The 23,050-nt window shown below is 44.5% G+C and overlaps 2 protein-coding genes across 34 annotated transcripts in view; both read left to right on the top strand.

The window, feature by feature from the left end:
* MAP7D2 (MAP7 domain containing 2) overlaps positions 1 to 5,583 on the top strand; it is a 107,834-nt gene extending 102,251 nt beyond the window's left edge. For 8 of the 9 annotated variants that reach the window (XM_027096122.1, XM_027096125.1, XM_027096127.1 and 5 more), the window contains 2 exons: positions 1,912 to 2,187; positions 4,054 to 5,583. In XM_027096122.1, coding sequence (XP_026951923.1) covers positions 1,912 to 2,161 — 250 coding nt within the window. In that variant the 3' untranslated portion in view covers positions 2,162 to 2,187; positions 4,054 to 5,583. The remainder of the gene's footprint in view (positions 1 to 1,911; positions 2,188 to 4,053) is intronic. The other variant, XM_027096129.1, reaches the window with a different exon arrangement.
* A 166-nt stretch (positions 5,584 to 5,749) lies between these two features.
* BCLAF3 (BCLAF1 and THRAP3 family member 3) overlaps positions 5,750 to 23,050 on the top strand; it is a 79,807-nt gene continuing 62,506 nt past the window's right edge. For 5 of the 25 annotated variants that reach the window (XM_027096141.1, XM_027096148.1, XM_027096151.1 and 2 more), the window contains exons 1-3: positions 17,546 to 18,277; positions 19,816 to 19,988; positions 20,070 to 20,116. The gene's annotated coding sequence lies outside the window, so the exon portion shown is untranslated. Of the gene's footprint in view, positions 5,815 to 7,615; positions 7,741 to 16,704; positions 17,444 to 17,540; positions 18,278 to 19,815; positions 19,989 to 20,069; positions 20,117 to 23,050 lie in introns of those variants that run through there. The other 20 variants (XR_003430672.1, XM_027096153.1, XM_027096154.1 and 17 more) reach the window with 13 other exon arrangements.

A 23,050-nucleotide genomic window follows, 5' to 3' on the forward strand; every position in this document is an offset into this window, starting at 1 on the left:
TGGCCATGGTTCAAGGAAGTGAAGGAGCTCTGTGTGTGCACTGCGTTCTTGGTGTGGCCACCTCTGCATTGGAGAATGGTGACTCCTGGGGGCAGCGCCTAAGCTTGTGGCGCCATTCTGTCCTCCGCCTGCTCTGACCAGCTGTTCAAACCCTGGGAATGGAGGTGGGCAAGGCGGAGATGGGGCGGGTGTTCCCACTAATGAAGCAGTTTGCCCAGGCTCCGGGCCACCAGAAGTGGCGTCAGGTCAGCTGCTGCCCCTTAACTAGGCTCAGTGTGAGGGAGACAGATCATCTGAGCTTCTGCAGTTCAACTTGTTTTTCTAGATTCTTCTCTAAGCTCTTACGGAGGAAGAAAAAAAACCAGACAAACCTGACAGCAGCCCTACTCTGGCTGTTCAGAGAGACTCCTGGTGAGGGGACCTCAGATCCCGGCCCACCACTTATCTGAGCTAGGCCTCTGGTTCCTCCTTCCTCCTTCCACCTCTAGGGAGAGGAGAGAGAGAGAGACAAGGCCCATGGTGGGGAGGGGGGGCGGGGGAGTGGAAGTCTCACTTTAGCGAGGGTGCTGTGGGAGAGATCGGCTCTGCAGGTGGCCGGGTGGGTGGCGGGGGTCCTTGCTAACGAGGTTCCGGGCCTGAGCATGGCCTCCAGGTGGCTCCGGCAAAGTCTTCCCCACGTGGTCGCCTGGGGGGAGAAACGCTTGTTGATTGCATTTTGCAGCGGAGGAAAGTGAGGTCTGGGGAGGGAAAGCTGCTCCCCAGAGGCGGTGCTGCTAGAGAGAGGCTGCACCAAGGCACCCCGTGGTGACTAGACAGCCCCCCCGCCCGCCCCCCCCCACCGCCGTTCAGCTCACTTTCAGCTTCTGGCATTGGCTCTGTTTGCGTTTCCCATTTTAAGGGTTTCGGAAGTGCTTGGCTTCTCTGTAGTAGTGCGCTGGTGCCTGCGGGTTTTTACTTTCTTCCCATGGGCAGCGTGACCTTGGCCTTCACAGCCCTGCTCAATCTGAAACCACACACCTCAGATGGGACTTGAACCCACGGGCTGGGACTCAAACCCACTGTCTTTTAATTGAAATCGCACACCTGGTCTCAGGACTTAATGAAGCTCAGGTTCTTTATGTCTCAGCGCAGGAGGAATTCAGCGAGAGGCAAAGTGATAGGCAAGAAGTAGATTTATTAATATAGAATGCTTGTGAGGGATACAAGTGTGCAGACAAGGGGGCTCTGCCCCAAGAAGTAAGTGGGAAAGCCAGTTTATTTAGGGAGATACACACTCCAGAGACAGAGCGCAGGCCATCTCAGAAGGTGAGAGGCCCTGGGAGATGCACGTTCCATAGACAGAATACGGTCAGTCTCAAAAGGCGAGTGACCCTGAAATATGGCGTGGTTGGTTTTTATGCGCTGGGTAATTTCATTCGCTAACAAGTGTGAGGATTATTCCAACTCTTTTGGAGAGGGGGCGGGGATTTCCAGGAATTGGGCCACTGCCTACTTTTTGGCCTTTTATGGTCAGCCTCGGAACTCTCATGGCGCCTGTGGGTTGTCCTTTAGCATATGCTAATGCATTATAATGAGGGCATAATGAGGCTCAGGGTCTAAGGGAAGTCGAATATTCCACCATCTTGGGTCTGATCGGTTCTAACCAGTTTTTGTATCCTCAAAGGCTATGTCATTGTTTTAAAGGTTGTGCCCTGCCCCCTTCCCTCCCGTCTCAAATCCGTTTCCCTTCTGTCAATGTCTCAGACTTAAACTAACTTGTATCTTTCATGATGTGTTACACACAAGCTCTGGCTCTAAATCCGTCTTCTCTAGAAAAGAAGAGTAGTATAACAAAATATGACAAATAGAATTAATAGTTTGTCTATCTCTCCATCTCTCTCTCTCCCTCCCTCTCTCCCTCTCCCCCTCCAGTCCTGTTTCAAAAGAAGAGCTTATCTCTATCCCAGAATTTTCACCAGTGAGTGAAATGATTCCTGGGGTATCTCTGGACCAAAATGGAACTGGTAATGCCCGAGCACTTCAAGATCTCTTAGATTTCACTGGCCCCCCCATTTTCCCCAAGAGATCCAGTGAAAATCTCAGCCTGGATGACTGTAACAAAAACCTGATCGAAGGATTTAACAGTCCTGGCCAAGAAAATACTCTGAACACCTTCTGTTGACAAATACAACATCTCTTTAATGAAAGGTACAGTCTTTTGATGATAGTCTAAATCTGTAACTCTCCAACTGGGGTTTGTGAAGATGAGATAAACGTCACTCAGCCTCCTAGTCAGTTTTATTTTTACAAAAAGCAAACAAATGTGGACTCATGGTATGTACAAGAACTGAGATGGATTTCAAGTGAATCCTCATCTGAGAGCTTTCTGCGCCACCCCAGCATGCCCACCCCTGCTGTTCGGGGCCGGGGGGTGGGGTGCGTGTAGAAGCACTGGCTAAAAGTTTGGCCAGCCATCTGTCTCAGGTAGCAACTTTTTACAGACACTGAGAGAATGCTGTAATAGTGGTGCAAAGTAGTGTTAATAAAATGAATTTCCCCCCTGGTTTTATTCAGTGACATCCCACATCCTATCTAGAATCACTTGTATACATTGGTGAGTGTTGGGCTAAATGGTTTGCTGTCCTGTTGACTCCTCTGTTCTTGGATCATACCTGAAGGAGTAAGGGGGGAAAGAACTGAAGTTTGTGCCCTGAAGCATTCCCCGCCTTTGGCCTTTTTTTCTTGCCGAAGTGCTTCTAGAAACACTGGATTTGTGTGTACTTAGTTATACTCACCTCACATTGGATTTACTTCAGTTTGGGGCTTTTTTTTTTTTTTTTTTGGCGGTACGCGGGCCTCTCACTGCTGTGGCCTCTCCCGTCGCAGAGCACAGGCTCTGGACGTGCAGGCTCAGCGGCCATGACTCACGGGCCCAGCCGCTCCGCGGCATGTGGGATCCTCCCGGACCGGGGCACGAACCCGTGTCCCCTGCATCGGCAGGCGGACTCTCAACCACTGTGCCACCAGGGAAGCCCGGGGCTTATTTTTGAATGATGAAAAACATAATTAGAATGTGTCATCAAATACTTTCATAACTTAATTCCAATTGCTCCTCCCATTTTAGACTGAAATTTTTCTATTCTCAGCATTATCTCAGTCACCTTATTTTTTATGATATTCCACTCCTATAACAGAACTTCAATAACTGATATGATTTAGTCCAACCTTTCTATTTCTCAAATGAGGAAACAGGTTGGGGAGGCCACACGGCTGAGGTCACAGTGCCTCGCATACTTATTTCTACCTGACCTCAGCTGTTGGCTGTAGACAGTGCATTTTGGAGTTTGCTTCTCTTGGCCCTTGGGGAAGCGGTTGTGGTCCTTTCACACATGAGAGGGAATGCATGACAGGCAGTTTTTAGAATAAACCATATCCCTGGTTTGGAAGAGCAGCTGCCTTCTTGGACACTTTAAAAAATTCACCTGAGCATTCTCTTTCCCTGACAGTTACATGGATTAATATTTAGTAAGAGATTTCTCTTGTTATTAGCATACCTTGCACCCTTCGGTTCACTGACCTCACTATCAGTTAAGGACCAGAAAATCCACAAAACTTAGAAGAGTGTTCATGGCTTCTCAAATCTATTTCCTACATTTCTAACTAAAAGAAGTGCAAAATCCTTGTCCAAAAAAAATCTTGGCTAAATAATTGTATTCATACTGCTTGTATGTTTTCATCTGTCATATAATTCTAGTTATCAAATTCTTCTCAGCCAGAGGTGGCAACGCCCCTGCTGGAAATGTGTTTGGGCAGCACTGGGATTTGTGACATTAAACGTCCTGCAGGTTTTAGGACAGTCCCGCGAAAGATAATTTGACCCCCTAAAAGAATAGTCCTACACAAAATGCTGCAGCACTTCCGTTGAGAGACTCTGTAAGCCAAGGAAAATGCAATTACCAAGAAGGTAGAAAGTCCCACACTGCGATCATTTCAGTGAGAGAGAATAGATGCTACAACTTGCAAAATACTGTCTCTCCACTGGTTTCACCTGATTTTGGTTTTGAATTGCCACAGGTGGCGTTTGGAGAACCCATGAAGCTGCTGGTAGTCAAATCTGAGCTGCCGGCCCTCTGAAGAAGCTTCTGTCGTCCTTAACCGCTGGATTCCAAACTATTAAATCAAAATGTAACTGTATTCCTACTTAGTATGTCAAACGCTGGCCACTCTCAGTAGATCCTTGAGACGTTGGCCTTGTCGGGCTTTAGCAGAGTTCCATGTTACATTTCTATTTATGAGCTTCAGCTGCTGATAAAGCACTTCCTGTACTCTTATTAGCATAGTGATCCTCTGAATAACCCGTGTGATTTCGGCTTGGAAAGTCACCTTAGAACCATTCTTATCCCCAGACTTGGAGCATATAAACATTTAGATGTCTTTTCTTGTAAATATTCTAGACATTTACCCAGACTCTACTTAAACATATACTGAAAACTTGGGTTGCATATCTCCCTGTCTGTGTTTAGAAGGAGAAGAAATTCTGGAACATTTCCCCCATCTCTGGGGTTTCTTTGTTGGAAGTTACTATCAAGAAGCCGTGTTTTATTATTAAACTTAGCTACCTGCAAAATGTGTTGCCCCCCATTGCTCCTTGGGCGGCTAGTGGAGTGAGTCTGGCTGAGTAAGGGAGCCATTGAACAGCGTGGAAGGCCGTCTGCTCCATTAGGCATATTCCTCCAGACTTGGGCATCTGAATCTCCAAGGACCTTTTCATGTTGTACCTGAAATCCTCCAAGCTGTAGTCACTCCAGACCCTCAAGTGGCTTCTGGACTGAATGAATCGTGCACCTCCTGCCCAGGTGGTTGCTTTTCATGTTGTAGCTGTTGTTTTTCTCTTGGGTCTTGGGGCTTTTGTTTGTTTGTTTACTCAACTCTAATAAAACCAGGTACAAATGAAAAGCATAGTGCTCTGCGACAGGGGCCCCTGAACTGGACCTAATATGTCACTTTAACAGGCTTGAACATAAAAACATCTGGGCGGGGGACAAATGACGGTAGAATGTATACTTTACACGTTTTGTGCCATATAATAATGTGTTTTCTTCATTTCTTGTGGTGAAATGTGACTTTCAGATTAAAATAACCTTTTTTTCTTTGAAACCTTTTTTTTTGTCTTGTACAATAAACAGTTTGGAAAGATCCATAATTCTGACTGAGGTTTGCAACCAGGAGATACAAAAAAGTCTCCAAAGTAATCTTGTTATGTGCTCTTAAAACCAGCTACAGTGTAAGACTGTATTAGGTATGGAAACTGTGTACGTTTGTGTATGTGTATATACTAAATAAAATACATGCCTCCAATAATACAGTGCCATAGATCTTGATGAATATCGGGGGAAAATCCCTTTTATGACAAGCACATAGAAAATGATAGCATGGTCCGACTTTCCAAAAAACGCCTTGCCATCTTTCTTATAGCCCTGTTTTGCTAAATGTCTGTTTTCTTGCAATCTGTTGTACCTCACAGCACCATTGTGATCCTGGTGATGCCTCATTTGCACGATGTGTACCTTGTGTTACCGTGAAATACATTTTCATTGAAGAGTCTGATGGTGTGCTAGTGCTTTGTTTGCTTCTGTAGGCTCGATAAAAGAAATGTGCTGAAACCGAACCAGATACCAGATTTTTGAAAACCTATTTGGAAAAAAAAAATGAAAAATCCTGTGTGGGTGTCCTTTCCCTGTCTAACTCATTAAAATTCCTCTATTGCCAGTTCCAAGTGAAACCAACTGTGGAAATAAGCTTCAGTGATGAGCTGTCCCAGGACATGATGAACTTGTAAGTATAGTAAAGTTGCTGTACTTTCATACCACTGATGCGAGGGATTGCTAGCTAGCTGAGATGCAGTTAACCTTAGTGTAATCTCCAAAAACATTCCATAGAACAATCTGGCATTTCAACAAAATTATAATGGGAATGGTGACCCCTGTTTTCCAGTAAGCTGAAACCCACACCAACTTTTTTTTTGTATCTAAATCATGGCTTGTCTACTGACTGGGAGACAATACCAGCCAAGACCAGGAGACAGGAGGGCCAGGACTGGAATGGGGATGTCGGATCCTTGTGGTAACTGCTGGGCTGCCACCTCCAAAGCCGAGGGCCCAGTTAACGCAGCTCTCCCCAGCTCTGATGACAAAGCCTCTGGTGAGGGCACACGAGTGGACATCCTCATTTTTTCCATGTGCTGGCCTTTGACAGCAGCATTGTAAGTAGCTTCTGTCATCATGAGCTCTGGCCAGAGGGTTGTAGTGACGTCTAGTCACTCCTAAGAGCAATTTCTACTTTGTGAACATTCTAAATTTTTCTTAATATATACAGGTTTCCTATTAGTCAAATGCTTTTGTAATTTTTTTTCATTTGGAAAGCAAGTGTAAAGAACTAGCTTGTTTCTAGAGTTGTTATACCCATCCCCACTCTTGAGCATCACTCAGGAAGCACAATTATATAAGAAAATGGAGCGAGAGCTCTTAGGAACATTAGAAAAGAGAAAACTTTACAGATAGTCTTTTTGTGGGGAATCCATGAGAAACAACTGGGGAACTCAGAATAGTTCCACAGGGGCGCTAACTACTAAGTGAAGGAAAATCAATAGTTTTCTTACACATTAAAAGTAAACAGAAAAATGGATCCTAAAAAACTCATAAAATTCCTAGAAAGAACAAGCTTCGTCTAAAACTTGACCAGGGGACATTAGAATAAATGTAAATGGAAAGACATGCCATGCCCCCTGAATGGGAAAACCTACACACCCGAAGAAGAGTAGGTGACCCACCCTCACATTTGTGTAAATTAAATGAAGTTCCACTCCATGGGATTTCTGTTTTGCAACTTGAAAATATAACTGTACAGGGAATTCCCTGGCAGTCCAGTGGTTAGACTCAGTGCTTTCACTGCTGAGGGCCCAAGTTTGATCCCTGGTCAGGGAACTAAGATCCCACAAGCTGTGCTGCGTGACCAAAAAAAAAAAAAGATGTAATTGTACAGTTCATGTAAGAAAATGAATACAAAGCTAAGAAACTTCTAGAGTGAGTTTTTTAAAAGGGAGGCTTCCCCCAACAAACAGTCAAATGTATGGTAAAACTTCCATAATTAAAACAGTATAGTGGTTTTTTTTTGGCCTTGCCCCGCAGCTTGTGGGACCTCAGTTCCCCGACCAGGGATTGAACCCCGGCCACGGCAGTGAAAGCACGGAATCCTAACCACTAGGCCACGAGGGAACTCCCTAAAACAGTGTAGTCTGATAGAGAAATAGAATTTGGAATAGAAATAGAGATCACTGACACATCCAAGAGAGGTGAGAATTTAGTGCATGATGGGACCGGGGTGGGTTGATCTTTTGTTCCTGGAGAGAGAGAGCACGTGGTTTAGTGTCTCCTGAGGGTCAGCCAAGTTCAGTGTCTCTGATGGGCTGGGGATAAGGACCCGGAAGTTAGTGAGGAAATGATAAAGTCAGGAGCGGGGTCCAAGGTGTGGGTGCCAATTATGGTTCAGGGTTTAAGTCGGGGAAATTTAGACACGAGCCTGCAAAGACCTCCAACTGATGCCTCCCCCTCCTCTGGATATGCTGTGATCTCAGGAGGTGGGAAGCAGTGGCCTCTACTCGCCATGGTTTAAGCTTCTCCTGCAGGAATGAACCTTAACAGTCAGCACGTCCTGAGATCCTGATGTACGCGAGGTGGTCCTAAGACTTGTCCAGGATGTGAGGTAGGTAGGAGAGGGTTACTTTCCCATGGACACACAGCTGGAACTTGGCAGAGCTGGGGTTGACCCTGGGGCCACAGCTTTGGTGCCCCCAGGGGAGCTGACAGGCTCTCCTGCCCCTGAGAGCAGAAGTGTTTTGCTAGAGCAGGTGCTTATAGTGGAGAAGGGCCAGAAGCCCCATGGAGAATTGTAGTTCTGCTTCTTTTTATTTAAAAAAACTATTGAGATATCATTCACATACCATAAAAATTCCTTCCTTTTAAAGTATACAACTCTGTCTTTGATTTCTTCACAGTCATGCAACCATCACCACTATCTAATTCTAGAACCTTTACGTCTGAGCTCGCTTTTGCAAGGGTTATTATCCATATGTCTACTCACAGCAGCAGAGCTTGGCTTTACTGTTGGTTCAAGTTCCCATCATACCTGGAAGCAAGACCATGGGATTTGAAAATAGTATCCCCTAAACCAGTTGCTCCCCTTTTCCCCCTAGTCTCCAACAGGCCAGATTAGGGTGGTGTTTATCTAACTCAGTCCATGCCGGCTGTTTTGTGTTGTTTCACATTCTGTGTGCATAAATACTGGATCAGATGCCAAACATGGGCTTTCTATCAGATGCCCAACGTGGGCCTTTTAGGCCGATGAGAGACATGGAGTGGTGAGCGCCTTCAGCTCCGTGGTTAAGTAAGTGAGAAGTTTCTGTGCAGTAGTTAGGAAATGCCAAGTTTCATTCTTCTGGTTGGCCCTGAGGGATGGTTGAGTGCTAGGGGCAAGGTCTAAAGCAGCCAGCCTTCTGGACTTCCAAGAAAGCATTAAGGCAAGCTTTCCCCATCTCACGAAATGCAAAATGTAAGGAATAGAGTCCCAAGGAATTAAACTTTTGCTTAAAGGAACTTTGTTTTCGAATCAGAGCCCACAGCTCTCTGTTGGTTGTACTTGTCTTTGAACCGCATTTTCCTAGTAGCGCGTGCAGGCTTATCTTTGAGACAATCAGAAAGTTGTCACTACAGAGGTGATAGCTAGGAAGGCACTAGGTCCTGCACAGTAGATGTTCGAAGAGCTTGTGGGGTTGAATGCAGCCCCCGCAGTGGGTCTTCATGGTTGTTTTAGAACAAACTGAATCTTGCTGGCATCACTGGGAGGAAAGAAGCGACTCCCATTTGCTCAGTGGAACTGGCCTTCTGGAAGCTTCTCAGGGGCCACCCCTGTATGGTGACAGCTCCGATGGCTGGTATGAGGTGTTCAATGTTCACCAATGGTAAGAAATTATCCAGAACGTGGAAATAAGGCCGAAAGATAACAGTGTGCCCTTACAAAGCCCTGTGACAGCATGGTCTCAACAAAGCAGCCCAAGGGGCCACTGAGTCTCAGGGGATGTGACTTCCTATGACTGCCTGTGTGCTGTGACCTAGAACCCAGTCTCCAGAGTTATTCACCTGTAGACAGAAAGTTGCAGATGACTTTTGTCATATAGAAAAGCTACCTCCACAGGTTATTCCTGTTTGTCCCTGTAGAGCACTAAGCAATTTTGTATCTAACTTTGCAGTCTTCTCCAGCATTCTTTGCTCCACTAAGTATATGTGTGTGTTGCTGTGTGTATACTTACATCCAAGTGTGTGTCACAATCGGTTCTGTATCCTCCCTTGATCCGGCTTTGTCATCCTGCTCGTTAATGAGTTAAACACAGTCGGGGAGGAAGAAAATTTACCTCTACCCTTAACAGCTTCTTCTGGCTGATCTAAGAATTAAATCGACGTGAGACAGACTAACAGGAGAAAGTCAACTTTAATTTCATCTATATGGGAACTCCACATACATGAGAGGGTCAGAGACCCCGCATTTATGAAAGGTTCGAAGACAGAAAGGTAAACTGAGGTCCCTGTGCCATCCGAGCTGAGGAGTGGGATAGCGGCTGGGGGCTTCCCAGGACAGGAGCGTTGCCCAAAGAATGATAAGAAGAGCAGCTGTTTGGTGTCAATAATTAGATGTTTGTCCTGCCATATAGATGGAGGTACTTAGATAAAATTTATTTCTGCTAATAACTCTTCTCTGGTCAAGAGAAAACAGCAACAATTTAAATTCTTCTAGGTAGTCAAAGGAGGGCAGTAGTTTCTCTTGAATCCGCAGGGTCTCAGTGACCTTTAGCTGAAAATAATCCTCATGCGAATGTGGCACATTTGGGGGAGGCTCGCTCTGAACCTCAACAACACATTTTTGCCACCTGCTCACTGTACATTTACGTCACAAGTATGCTTTTAACCTTTGCGAAGTTGTACTTTGACAGTGAGGATGCCTTAAGTCCTCAGCAAGCTTTGGGAAAGTTTAAGCAGCTGCTCTAATGGCTTTAAAGGTTCATATTAAATGCTAGTGTCACGGATGTCATGGTGTGCCACCTACACGGCCCTCCCTTTTAGGACTGAGGTATTTGTCTTTCGGGATATCTCCTTCCGGATGCTGGAGGTACAGTTTGCTGAGGTTTGTTGGTGGAGTTCCTTTCTAAGAATTGCCCTTGACTGAAGGAGGCTGCCTCACCAAGGTTAAATCCCCTCACTTGGACAGCCAATGGATAGGCTGGATCCTGACTGGATTGCTCAGGTATATGAAGACCCTTGCCTCAAGGTAGGACAACTCAGAAGGGTTGTCCCAGCTTCAGAGCTCCCTGTGGGTTCACCCGAGGCCTTTGTTGAGAACGTATTGCAGCCCAAGTTCTGGCTGCTGCTTCCTTCACTCCCCTGCCCCCCTCCCCCAGCACTCCCCATGCCCTTCCTGTGTGCAACTGGTCTCAGAGCCTGTACCTGGAGAACCGGACCCGAGCCAGCTAGGCAGTGTGCTAAGAGCTTTCCACGCATTCTCTCCCTTAGCCTTCAGAAGGGCTTTCTGAGATAAGCACTGCTGTTGCCATGTTCACTCTACCATGAGGGCCAAGACAGGTGAAGTCCCGTCATGTACAGCCAGGAAGTACGCAGCTGGGCTCCAAACCCAAGGTTTCCTTTGGAGCCTGTGCTTGCCCTGGCCCACCATACTTCCAAGTTCCTGCCTGGGAAATCACACAGGCTTATCTCCTAGAGGCTCTTGCCAGTCGACACATCTCCTAGTTATATTTGCAGGTTTCCCAATTGAGCTCAACCAGCTTCCCTCGCCAGCAGTTGTTGCTGATTTTGCAAATCCCTGGGCATCTTCTGCTGAGGGGATTTGGTCTGTCTGTTGCTCAGTTCCAGCAGAATACCTGCACCCTCCATCTGGGAACATGGACAGTTGGTAGGATAGTTTTTTTTTCCTCATCCAGGAGGAAAGCCATGTCATAAATGCTCACTTATTAAGCACGTATGTGTGACTACCTACTCCCTACTCTGTGCCAAGCAGTTTGCTAAGGATGAGGATAGAGCAGAGAACGAGACCAGATATTGTCCCCACCTTCCTGGAGCCCATAGTCTAGCAGGGAAGAGAGACAGTGGACAATTTAACAAGTTCTTATTTGCAGTTGTGATGGGTGATGAGGTCAGGTTTGCTGTTATACATTTTCATATTATTACAGTTTGCGATGAGACATTTATTTGTGTGATTCTTGGAGTAATGTCTTGTCTATCTCCCTCACTGTAAGCCTCCTGATAGCAGGGCTGCCATATTCCTACTACCTAACACAGGTATTCAGTAAATATTTGTGAGTGAGTAAACACAGTTGTTACTGAGAAAAGTTTTGGATTCAAATCCATGGCCTCTGATCTACATATCCTTCTGCCAGACCCACATTCTATCATGAGATGACAGTCTCAAGGATCCTGGTTTTTGTCTCTGCATTGGATCCTCAGCACCTAGAATGGCACCTGCCACAGACAAGCCCCACGATAAATCTTTGCTGAATGAATTTTTTAAAATTGAGAATAAGTGTACTAGTTTTGATCATTCCACTATACACGACGCAAAGTAGCTTCAATATTAAGGTTATTTAGGAATCACACGTAATATGTAAGAAGCTCCAAAGACAGCTAAATGACATCAGGATTCTGGGGCAGCACTTTTTTGAGTTTCTTGCCTCTTAGGAAGGCTGCTGTGGCACCAGCATCCCATCCTCAATGCCACTGTGTCAAAGTTGTGAAAAAGTTAGTGGCAGGCTGCCCTTTCTACTGCTTCCTCCTTCTATCAGGGAGGAAACTCTTTCCTGGAAGCTCCCAGAAGATTTCTGCTTCCCTTTGGCCAGTACTAGGTCTTACATCGACCCCTAAGCTAATCACTGGCCGAAGGGAAGGAGATGACCACGTGTATTAGTGAAGGTAATGCTGGCTTCTATAACAACCCCACCCTCCCCGCAAGATGCACGATGTCCCAAATACAATAGAACTTTTTTCTCCCTCCTGGGAAGTCCAAAACAGATATCCTTTATTTATTTTATTTATTTAAAAAAAATTTTTTTTTTTTTTGCGGTACGTGGGTCTCTCACTGTTGTGGCCTCTCCCGTTGCGGAGCACAGGCTCTGGACGCACAGGCTCATCGGCCATGGCTCATGGGCCCAGCCGCTCCGCGGCATGTGGGATCTTCCCGGACCGGGGCACGTACCCGTGTCCCCTGCATCGGCAGGGGACAACCACTGCGCCACCAGGGAAGCCCCAGATATCCTTTATTACAACTCTCTTTTGAGTGGTAATTCAGGGACTAGGCCCCTTCCATCCTGTAGCTCCCTCATCTTCCAATTTTGTCATGTTTTTCTGCATTAAGCTGACAGAATAGGGAAAGAGAATGGAGAAGACACACTGCTTTCCAACCACCTTGGCCTCTAAGGGACATGCATCATTTCCACTCACATTTCATTGATAAGAACTAGTCACGTGGCCCCACTTAGATGCAAGGGATGCTGGGAAGTATAGTCCCTGGCTGCTTTGTTTCTTACCAGGGATAGTACTATTCTGTGTAAGGGAGAGCACCAGTACTGGGTTGGCCAAAAAGTTCGTTTGGGTTTTTCCATAAGCTCTTATGGAAAAAGCAGAAGAAACTTTTTGGCCAACCCAATATTTTGGTGGCTAGTTAGTTGTCTCTGCTATGCCATGACTGGCTGAGACCAGAGCCGTCCAATGGAAATATAGTGGGATCCACATTTGTCATTTTCAATTTTCAAGTAGAGGGCCTGGGAAGAGAGGAGCAATAAATATTTTGACTGTATTATTATGAAATCTACCACAGGGTCCATTATGTTCTCTTTCCCTACCAGTCTAAGGGAGAGTGAAAATTGGTGTGAACATTTAAGAAGAAGTTGTGGAGTACCTAACAAATATGGAGTTAAACAAAGCAAATTTATCAGGCAGATGAAAGGTTTGAGAGCTCAGTGACTTTTGAACTGGTGTCTGGGTTGTGCCGGGACACAAAACCAGACCTGCTTATGGTAGAAAAGATATGTGAACTGAATCCATCAAGGATCTGGGCAAGAGCTTCCGGGGGAACACTAAAGATTTAAATAAGGTGAGTAATGAACTTTTAAACAATTAATCTTATTTTGCAGTAAGATTAAGTTTTAAACCTAACCTCACCATTCCTTTTTTGCCTTGCATCAATGTAGGTAGTTCACATCAATCAAAAAAAGTTTTTTTCAAAATAATTGCTGACTTGTGACACCTTGTTTTAAAACCACAAATATTGTATTGCTTTCAGAACCGGGGCCAAGCTGCTTCACATATTGCATTACAAAAGAGTTCATCAGAAATAATTTATGGAACCAGAGGGCTGGTAGCAGCTACCAAATCTTGCTTAGGAATTTGTCCTCCATCTCAGTAGGAAAACAGACATAAAGGCAGTGACTAGAATGAGCAAAAAGGAATCTGCAGCATAAGCCTGTCTAAAAACATTTTCTTCCAAATAATATAAATCATTTCTGTCTGTGCTCCACTGTTGACAAAGCCCTTTAAAAAGTAAAGGTAAGGAAAGGACAGTGACCACAAAAAAGTGCCTGTATCATGGGATGGAAGAAAAAGAGGAGGGATCAGGGCCAGCTAAGCATTATACATCAAATTTCACTGACAGTATTAAGCAACATAGCCAAAGTCAGATACTTAAGGAAAGAGAAAATTCACCTGGTCTGTCAGTCCTGACTTATAAACACTAATGTAGATGCTGAAGCCATGACCAACACAATACAAACCATCTAGACAAAAACTATGAGAAAAATCTGGGCCAACAGCATTGTCAAGGGATGAGAAAGCTATTCGTCCTACTTCTTCCTAATTATCTTATTCTCACATCAGCATTTAAAAAAGAAGGCTATACAGAAGGATGGCTGGAGATACATATCAGGGCAGCTGGCAGGTTTCCCCAGAAAACAGTGTCCCTCCAAAAAATGACAATAGGCACTTGATCTAAGTCTGTATCAAAGCATGATATTCATTCTCTCTCTCTCTTGCTCTTTTAATATGACTTTTTTTTCTGGTTTAAGAATTAGTAGTTTAAAAACTACTCAATTTTATCAAGTCTCTATGTCCATCTTCTGGTTTACAGGAAATACAAGCCATAGAGAAGTGGTTCTCAAACTTGAGCATGCTTCAGAATCTCCTGGAGGGCTTGTTGAAACTATGCTGGGCCCCACCCCCAGAATTTCTGATTCAGCTTTAAAGCAGAAGCTTTAAGATCCAATGTATGGTCCCACTGTTGCTCCTTTTCTTCTGGTATGACACCAGTAATGTCTCAGATAGCATCAATTTCTTCACCCTGGGTCCCAGACAGAAGAACCAAAGCTGACCCATGATGGACTTGAAATATAAGTGAAAAATAAGCATTCGTTGCTATAAGCCACTGAGATTTGGGGTTTGTTATCATAGCGTAATTTATTCTTACTAATATAGAGCCCTTGTATTAAGCATACTTGGCATTCTAGAGCAGGTTTGGCTTTGCATGAAAATCAAAGAAAAAATAAATGGAAAGGCAGATAATATTTCATTTCTCTTAGGCTTGTTCTGCCTCTGTATGTGTGTGTGCTATTCATATACATAATCAAGAGCTATGAAACCTTATGCAAACTACTTAACCTCTCTGTCCACAGAAGCAGCATGTAGGGCGAGGGCCATCTCCTTGTGCTTATTATTAACCAGTAATAAGTCTGAACAAAAATCACCTTGTTCAAAGATGAATCAAGAGAATGTATTGATATATATATATATATATATATATATATATATTTTGTATACTTCATTATATATGTGTGTGTATGTATGTGTGTGTATATATATATATATATATATATATATATATATTTGTGAAATATAAAACCTAATCGTGGAAGAGAAAGAAGAGCATACTTATGAAAATGAATGACTACGGAATCCAAAAGAGGAATTTTATGACCGGTTTACCATCCTTTTGCAAGAAGGTAGGCTTTCTATAAAACCAGAACAGAAATTCATAAGGAAATGAAACGGTGAGATGGAAAGTCAATAGGATGAGTTGAAAGAGAAGGATGGGGTGGGGGGGAGAGAAGGAAATGACGGAAGGAAACAAAATTATCAATAATAGAAATTGAGTAAAAACAGAGGCAGAAATAATGCTTTTGGAAATCTTATCGGTAACATTGAAAGCAGATTGGAGGTCTACCAGAATGCTGAAAAACGGTAAACAGATGAAAACGATAAAACCGATGTTTACCACAAATAATTGCTCTTCCTAAAAGAGAGACCAGAACAAATGGAGCAAAAACAATTCTTGAAAGTAGAATGGAAGAAAACCTTCCTGAACTGAAGCAGATTAAAAGGCCCCACACCTTTTAACCAGACAGAAGGGATAATATGTGCAATGGAGTATTCATCTTAAACAGCAAACATTTCAGTATAGCCAGGGCATTGAGCGCAAAGAGGAGAGAAGTTAGAGAGGTAAGTATGAACCAGATAATCAAAGGCCTCATGTACTATGCTGGGGAATTTCTCTCTGCAAAACAGGAAGCAAAAATCATGTATGAAGAGAGGGAAATGATCACTGGTATGGGGCTTAAAGAGAGTGGTAAGGGTTAGTAACAGCAATTACTGGAAATGAGAGTGGTCACATAAAAGGATTCCTAAGAGGCACCAAGGCTGTCCACTGCAGTGAGTCTCCATAAATTTGTAGTGGTATCATTCTATTATAGTTGTGTGGCTTTTTCCTCCCAAGTAGTGCTTGGAAACATAGACGTGGGTATGGAAAATGCAGATAACTGGAATGGTTCAAGGTGGTGGTTTGATGTTGGGACGTATCAAAGGGCAATTCAAGGGGCTCTGCCTACAAGAGTGGTTGAAGTCAAAGGCCATGGGCTTCAGTCAGGTAGAAGGTTCAGGGGATGTGAGAGCTCTGTGGTTTTTGAAGAACAAGTATATTGGGACTAAGGGAGAGATAGGACTACGAGGATGAGGATTGAGTCCAAATAAATGGGGTTGGTAAACTTAAGGTTTTAGCCATGAAGCAGTATAAAGTGATGGATGTCTAGATTTTATAGAATGGGTACCTGGGAATGTGTGGATTAAGTAGAGGTAAAGTCATTTGGACCGAGGAAGTTAAGGAAACATGGCTTAGTCATGGGTGTTGGTTTCATCAGGATGATGGCAGTAATTCAGATGGAGAGGAAAACTAATGCAGTCAGTAGACGACAGTGACAAGGGAGGGTAGAAGGTCCACCAGATGGGGTGGACCCTGAAAGAGAAATCTTGCAAGGGGTAAAAAGAACATCAAAGTGTCAAGTGAGAAAGCTCCAAGAGTGAGGATATGCTACCTTTGGGGTGATGGATGGAGTGTGGGAGGAGAGAAATCAAAAGAGCAGGTAAGGGCTTCCCTGGTGGCGCAGTGGTTGAGAGTCCGCCTGCCAATGCAGGGGACGCGGGTTCGTGCCCCGGTCCGGGAAGATCCCACATGCCGCGGAGCGGCTGGGCCCGTGAGCCATGGCCACTGAGCCTGCACGTCCGGAGCCTGTGCTCCACAGCAGGAGAGGCCACAGCAGTGAGAGGCCCGCGTACCAAAAAAAAAAAAAAAAAGAGCAGGTAAAAATGAGTATTTTGAATTGCACGGTGGAGGGATGTTGGTACCATTAACCTATTTGGGAGGTACAGAGGGGAGGTTTTGTTTTCTGGGTACAAGCTTGATTTGAGGCCATGGGGAATAGTTAGAGATTGAGTAGGCAGGAGAGAGGCCACAGCCTTGCTGGTTCAGATAGGCTGGCTCTGGAAGGGCTTTGAGGGACAAGCCAGGGGCTGGAAGGCTGTGGCTTATCTGCTCCGCTCATCTGCACAACGCTGGAAGGCCCACGGCACCAAGCTCCTGCCTCTGACTGAGGGGTGAACTCCGATCTCTGACCCTTAACCCCGAGGATCCATAGACCAGTACGCCCAGTGTGTTCTTTCCTTCCCGGCGGGCGGGCGGCAGATGGCGCATGCGCCCTGGACAGAGAGGCAGAGGTGGGAACGGCCGGCAGAGGGCGCAGGCGCTCTTGGCCGGAGCCTCCCGGGCGGGGCAACCCTCGCTGGGAAAGAGTTGAGAGCAGAGGTCGGTGGGAAAGCGGGCTCCGCGCTGGGCAGCGGGCAGTGGGCGTGGCTAGGACGGGGGCGGGGCGAGGCGGTTCCGGAAGGAAGTGGTTCCGGGTCCCGCGGCCCAGCTGCGGGAGCTGTGGTGCGGCTCCTGTGTGAGGCGGCGGCCGTGTGAGGGGCGAGGCCTGAGGGTTCGGCGGCGGCGGCGGCGGCGGCGGCGGCGGCTGCGGGAACTTCTCGGTCGGGTGAGCGGCCCTGGGGGGCGGGCGGCGCGAGGAGGTCCCGGCCTGCGGGGAGGGCGTGTCCGTCGCATGGGAGGGGCGGTTCTTGGGTGGCGGGTGGGGCGGCGGGGAGGATGCGGAGGCCCAGCTCGGGATCTCGGGGGACTGCTCCCCTGCCCCTGCCTCTGGCCACCGGACCGGTGCCTTATTTTAGACGTGGCGACCCGGGCACCTGCTGCCAAGGCTCCCGATCCTCGCCCATTGTCCGCAGGCTTCTGTCCCCGGCGATTTGGAGCGTCTGTCATGGAGCCGGGGGGAGGGCGGGGCGGTGTCCAGGGACGGTGCCCTTTTCCCAGAGGCGGCTCTGGACGCATCGCCTGCGGGACCCGAGCCGAGGAGCCCCCGCTTTGTCCTTCTCCGGAGGTTCTCCTGCCGCGCAGCGGCATCTTCTCCGGTAACGTCCAGAATGAGTAGTGAAGGCTGCTCTTTATCCTGCATTGTAAAGTAAAACTTGTCTTTTTAGAAACGTATACTGAAAATTGGCGCATCTCCTGTGCTTCTTTAGGGTGTATTAGGAAACTGGGCCGGCCACTGTCAGGATTGTCCTGTCGGTAGGTCGGGAGGGAAAGAAACGTGAGAGAAACTTATCCTCCCAAATATTTTCCTGCCGAGGTGCTTTTCGAGCTGCCTCTTAGGTGACTGCTTTTCTTTTCTGGAATAAAGTAAAAACTACAGGTAGAAATCAGGAAAGTCTCTCATACTTCTGGCCAGGCAACCTTTTTAACGTTTTTCTGTATGCGAACTGGTACGAATGAAAGACTGGAATTTGAAAAGAAAAGGTTTTGATGTGGATTCATGGTGAGTGCTTTATTTTTCAATGGTGTTTTAATGATAACGGTATAGAATGCTTTATTTTTTCATGTGGTATTTTTTAAAATGGCTGCTAAAATGTTCATTTGAAAGCCCTGCCCTTGCACACCCTCCCCAGAAGCCTTTAAAATGTCTGATTAGAAACATTTAATCATATTTATATACAAAATTTCTAAAATATGCAAAACCACGGTGAAGAAGGTGCACTCTTTAACCATTCAAGTATCCACTGTGAATATAGGTACACTGAGGATGCCCCTCCAGTCTTTTTCCATGCAGAGACGAATGCATGAATTTTTCTAAAGTGGATTCTTTTTGGTAACTGTTTTTCTTTTCCTGGCTACGTAGCATGCCATTATTTGGCTGCAGTAATTTATTTAGTCGGTTTTTTTATTCTCAGTTTTTCACTACTTAAACACATTGTTGGTGAATTGTAAAACCTGCACGTCCGTGATTACTTCCTTAGTGTACATTCCTAGATGATAGAATTGTTGGGTTTTTTAATGTGAATTTCCCTCTGGAAAGGATGTGCTATTTTGCACTCCCACCAACAATCTGTGAGTGTCCTTTTCCCCACCCTAGCAAAAGGCAACATTTAAAGGATTTCTATAAGAACACTTTGGGGCCACTTATATTCTTCTCCAACCAAGTACAGGTATCCTTCTCTGGCTATCACCTCTTTTTTTTTTCCTTCTTATTTGTTGATGGCAATTTGGTTTCTCATCTTCTATTTCACCTTTACCAGTTTAGTAAAGAAGGGTTATCTAAGTGGGGCAAAGGCATTATAAAGTGAACAGATTTGAAGTCAGGGCTTCCTTGAATTCCAGTATATCTGATTACCTTGAACATGTCACTTACCTTTTCTAAGGGACTATTTCCTCAACTCTGAATTAGAGATTATAGTGCCTTTGCCTTACCTTTCTTACAGGGTGATTTTAAGGGTCAAATGAGACATTTATGGAGAGTATATTTAAACATACTTTGTCTCATTGCTAATTATTGCCATCTTGTAAAAATTTCAGAGCACATAAGCATCTTGATTTTTTAATGTAAATTTCTGAATTCAGAAAGCTGTTCTGGGCTTCCCTGGTGGCGCAGTGGTTGAGAGTCTGCCTGCCGATGCAGGGGACACGGGTTCGTGCCCCGGTCCGGGAAGATCCCACGTGCCGCGGAGTGGCTGGGCCCGTGAGCCATGGCCGCTGAGCCTGCGCGTCCGGAGCCTGTGCTCCGCAACGGGAGAGGCCACAACAGTGAGAGTCCCGCGTACCACACACACAAAAAAAGCTGTTCTGTGATACCCTTTGCCCCCACTCACCCCTTAAATTTGAAGTATTATAATGCTGCCCTAGATTATATTGAAAATGATATCAGAGTTATGAAATTAGGTGAATGAATGAATCCACACATGTTGAAGGAGAAAATATTTAAAGGCACTATATATAAAGCTGAGGGGGACAGATAAAAAGCTAAATAAAACACAATCCTTGGGATCATGATAAATAAAACATAGTCTTTGTGCCCTACAGGCTACAGAATATCCAGGCAGCTAGGGAGCATAAAAGCTGCTTTCCAAATTTAGATGGCAATTTTAGATGTGTTGCAGGATGTCAACTATTCTCAAGTGTGCTAAAGTCCAATTCTGCTGACCGAGCATCTACGCAAATGACCAGGCAGTCTCTTCAGAGTCATCTTTATGAAGGTAGGAGTTGCAAGGTGGGGAAGTGTTAGTATTGGAGTCTGAGAACCTGGATGCTGATTTTACGTCTTTCTCTTGGGGCAGGTTGGTTAACTTTTATGAGGATTGGTCTCTTCACCTGTGAAATGGAGGTAATTCCAGCTTCCTCAAAGGCTTCTGAGGATTAAAGGCTTGAGATAGTGTTTGCAAAACACTTAGTGAACTAGGAAGTACTGATACTCATGTGATCCTTCTTAGCTAGTGAAGACTGAGCTTCTCTAGTGAAGAAACTAGGACTCTTCCAACTTTGTGTGGCTTGCCTCTAGCAGTCACGGGCACTCAGCAATGTTTGCCAAATTAACATAAAATGTGACCGCTGATAAAAATTCAGTCTGGACCTTTGAAGAAGGTAATATGTAAATGTGGAATATTGGGAGAGGTTGACTACATTATTTGGAGTTGATATTAGGAATCAAAGGAAACATTGAACTAATTGGACCTAGACTCATTCCTACTATGACTGTCATTCTACATTATGTCCCCAATGCCATGCACATAGTCTCTCCTTAACAACATTAAACCTGCTCAAGTTGCTCCCATTTCAAAACCTCTTCCCTAGACCCCTGTCACCCAGCTGCAACCCAGTTTCTCTCCTCCCATGCCAGACAAACTTGTTAGAAGGCGTTGGTATTAATTGGCTTTCTCAGTTTCCTTACCTTCCACTTAGTCCTCAAGCCATGTATTAACACTTTTCATTTCTTTTATTGGGTCTCTATGCAGCTGTTGCCATAAAAGTCTTCTATTTTTTTTTTTTTTTTTTTTTTTTGCGGTATGCGGGCCTCTCACTGCTGTGGCTTCTCCCGTTGTGGAGCACAGGCTCCGGACGCGCAGGCTCAGCGGCCATGGCTCAGGGGCCCAGCCGCTCCGCGGCATGTGGGATCTTCCTGGACCGGGGCACGAACCCATGTCCCCTGCATCGGCAGGCGGACTCTCAACCACTGCGCCACCAGGGAAGCCCAAAAGTCTCCTTTCTTGAAACATCCTTCTATGCTCTGGGGTTCCCTCCTTCCTCAGAGGATGTTCTTTCTCAGTCTTCTTGGCTGGTTCATCTCCTTGAAAGGTTGATGTTTCTGTAGGCTTGATCCTTCTAGTGATACACCAGCTCTGGAATAATTTATAGAGCATTGAGGCAATCTGATGTTTGAAGGTTTGGTAGAATTCCCCTGTGAAACGATCTGGGCCTGATGCTTTTTTATGGGATATTTCCTTAATAACTTTCTCTGTTTCTTTTATGGAAGTTGGTCCGTTTAAGCTTTTTAATGCAGTCAGTTTTAGTAATCTCTATTTTTCTAACAAATTATCCCTTACATCTGGGCTTTTAAATTTATTGGATATAATCTCTTACGATTCAAAATTTTTCTTCTATTTCAGTGGTTATTTCCCCTTTGCTCTTTCTTATTTTGTGTACTTGTGCTTTCTCTCTTTTTTCCTAGGCAAGTAATATAAGTTATTTAGTGGTTTATCCATTTTAATTTTTCCAAAAACTACAGAATTTTGAATTATTACTTAGATCTAGTTTTCTATTCTCTTCCTCTACTTTTGTTTTTATTGTTTCCTTCCTTGTGCTTTGTTATTTTTTAGTTTCTTTTTTTTTAACCTTGGAAATAAATTTATTTACTTTTATTCTTTCATTTTTATTGATAAATATGTTTAGTGCAATGAATTTTCCTTTGATCACTGCTTTAAATGCATCCCATAGAATCTGCTATGTAGTGCTTTTATTGTCATTATTTCTTTAAAAATTTACCTTAGAGTACCCAGGAGTTGTTTAATAAGAGGTTTTAAAATTTCTAGGTGGAATTTCTCTTTTTTGTTTTTATTAGTAGATTCTAGTTTTATTGCATTATGATCAGAGAGTATTGCTTGTAATAGTTCTATTATGTGGAGGTTACTGATGTTTTCTTTGTGACCTAATATATGGTTATTTTTGGTGATGTGGTGTGGGCACTTCAGAAGAGTATTCTCTAGTATCAGAGTGTAGAGTTTGATAAATATCCTTAAGATTTACCCTGTTGATTATGCTGTTTAGATCTTCTATCTCATTTTTGGCTTACCTAATCTGTCTAATATACCACTAAAAGTGGTATATGAAAGTCTCCTATTATTAGTGTTTCTATCTGTGTCTCCTTGCATCTGTTGTAGTTTTTGCTTCATAAAGGTGGTTGCACTGTTATATTCATGTAAATATGTGTATTTTTATTTGTTCTCTCTTCATCGAGGATTGTGGCTTTTAGCATTAAAAAGTGTCTTTCTTTGGCATGATGAATGCTTTGGGGCTTGAACTGTGCTTTTGCCTGATTCTAGGTTTGCCACCCCTGCTCTCTGTTTCCATTCGCCTTGTATAATTTGGCCATCGTTTTATTTTTAACTTTTCACAATCACTTTGTTCTAGATATGTTTTTTATACAACTCCTTGTTTTGTGAGCCAAATTGTACCTGTTTATTTTAGTAGATGAGTTAATAAGCCCACCACATTTATTGTTAGGACTGATATATTTGGTCTATCGTAATATTTTATAATCATGTGTATTTTGTTATATTTGCTATTTCTTTTTGCTATGAGGTGTAGTTTTTGCTCTTTTATTTTAAAAAGAGGAAGGTTTTTATTCTTGTTCTAATGGTTAACCTTTGTACTTACACCTTTTAAAATGCCCTTACTCCCCTGTTTATTTAGCCTGTTCTGTGTGTGAGAGAAATACATTTCATCCATGAAATCAAAGTAGACTAATGGTAGGCAACAGTGGGGTTCTGTATCCACTTCCAGCTCCTCACTACTGAGGAACTGTGACAGCATCCAGCCACTGTGGCTGGGAGAATAAGTCATGCCCTGCTCTCCTGAGGTCTGGCTTCCTCTGAACTGCTGATCGCCCTCTTGTTCTGTGGGCTCTAACTTGGTCCCGTACTGTGCTGCCAGTGTGGCGTCTTTGTTGTAAGGGCTTTCCTGGGCAATTCTTTGCATTTGTAAATGCTGAACTCACATTTAGTATGGGATCTCTGTCAGTTGATTTTTCTTTTTTTTGGTAACA

Source organism: Aethalodelphis obliquidens, unplaced genomic scaffold (assembly GCF_003676395.1).
Source record: "Aethalodelphis obliquidens isolate GAN/ISIS:26980383/991018 unplaced genomic scaffold, ASM367639v1 scaffold99, whole genome shotgun sequence".
Lineage (NCBI taxonomy): Eukaryota > Metazoa > Chordata > Mammalia > Artiodactyla > Delphinidae > Aethalodelphis > Aethalodelphis obliquidens.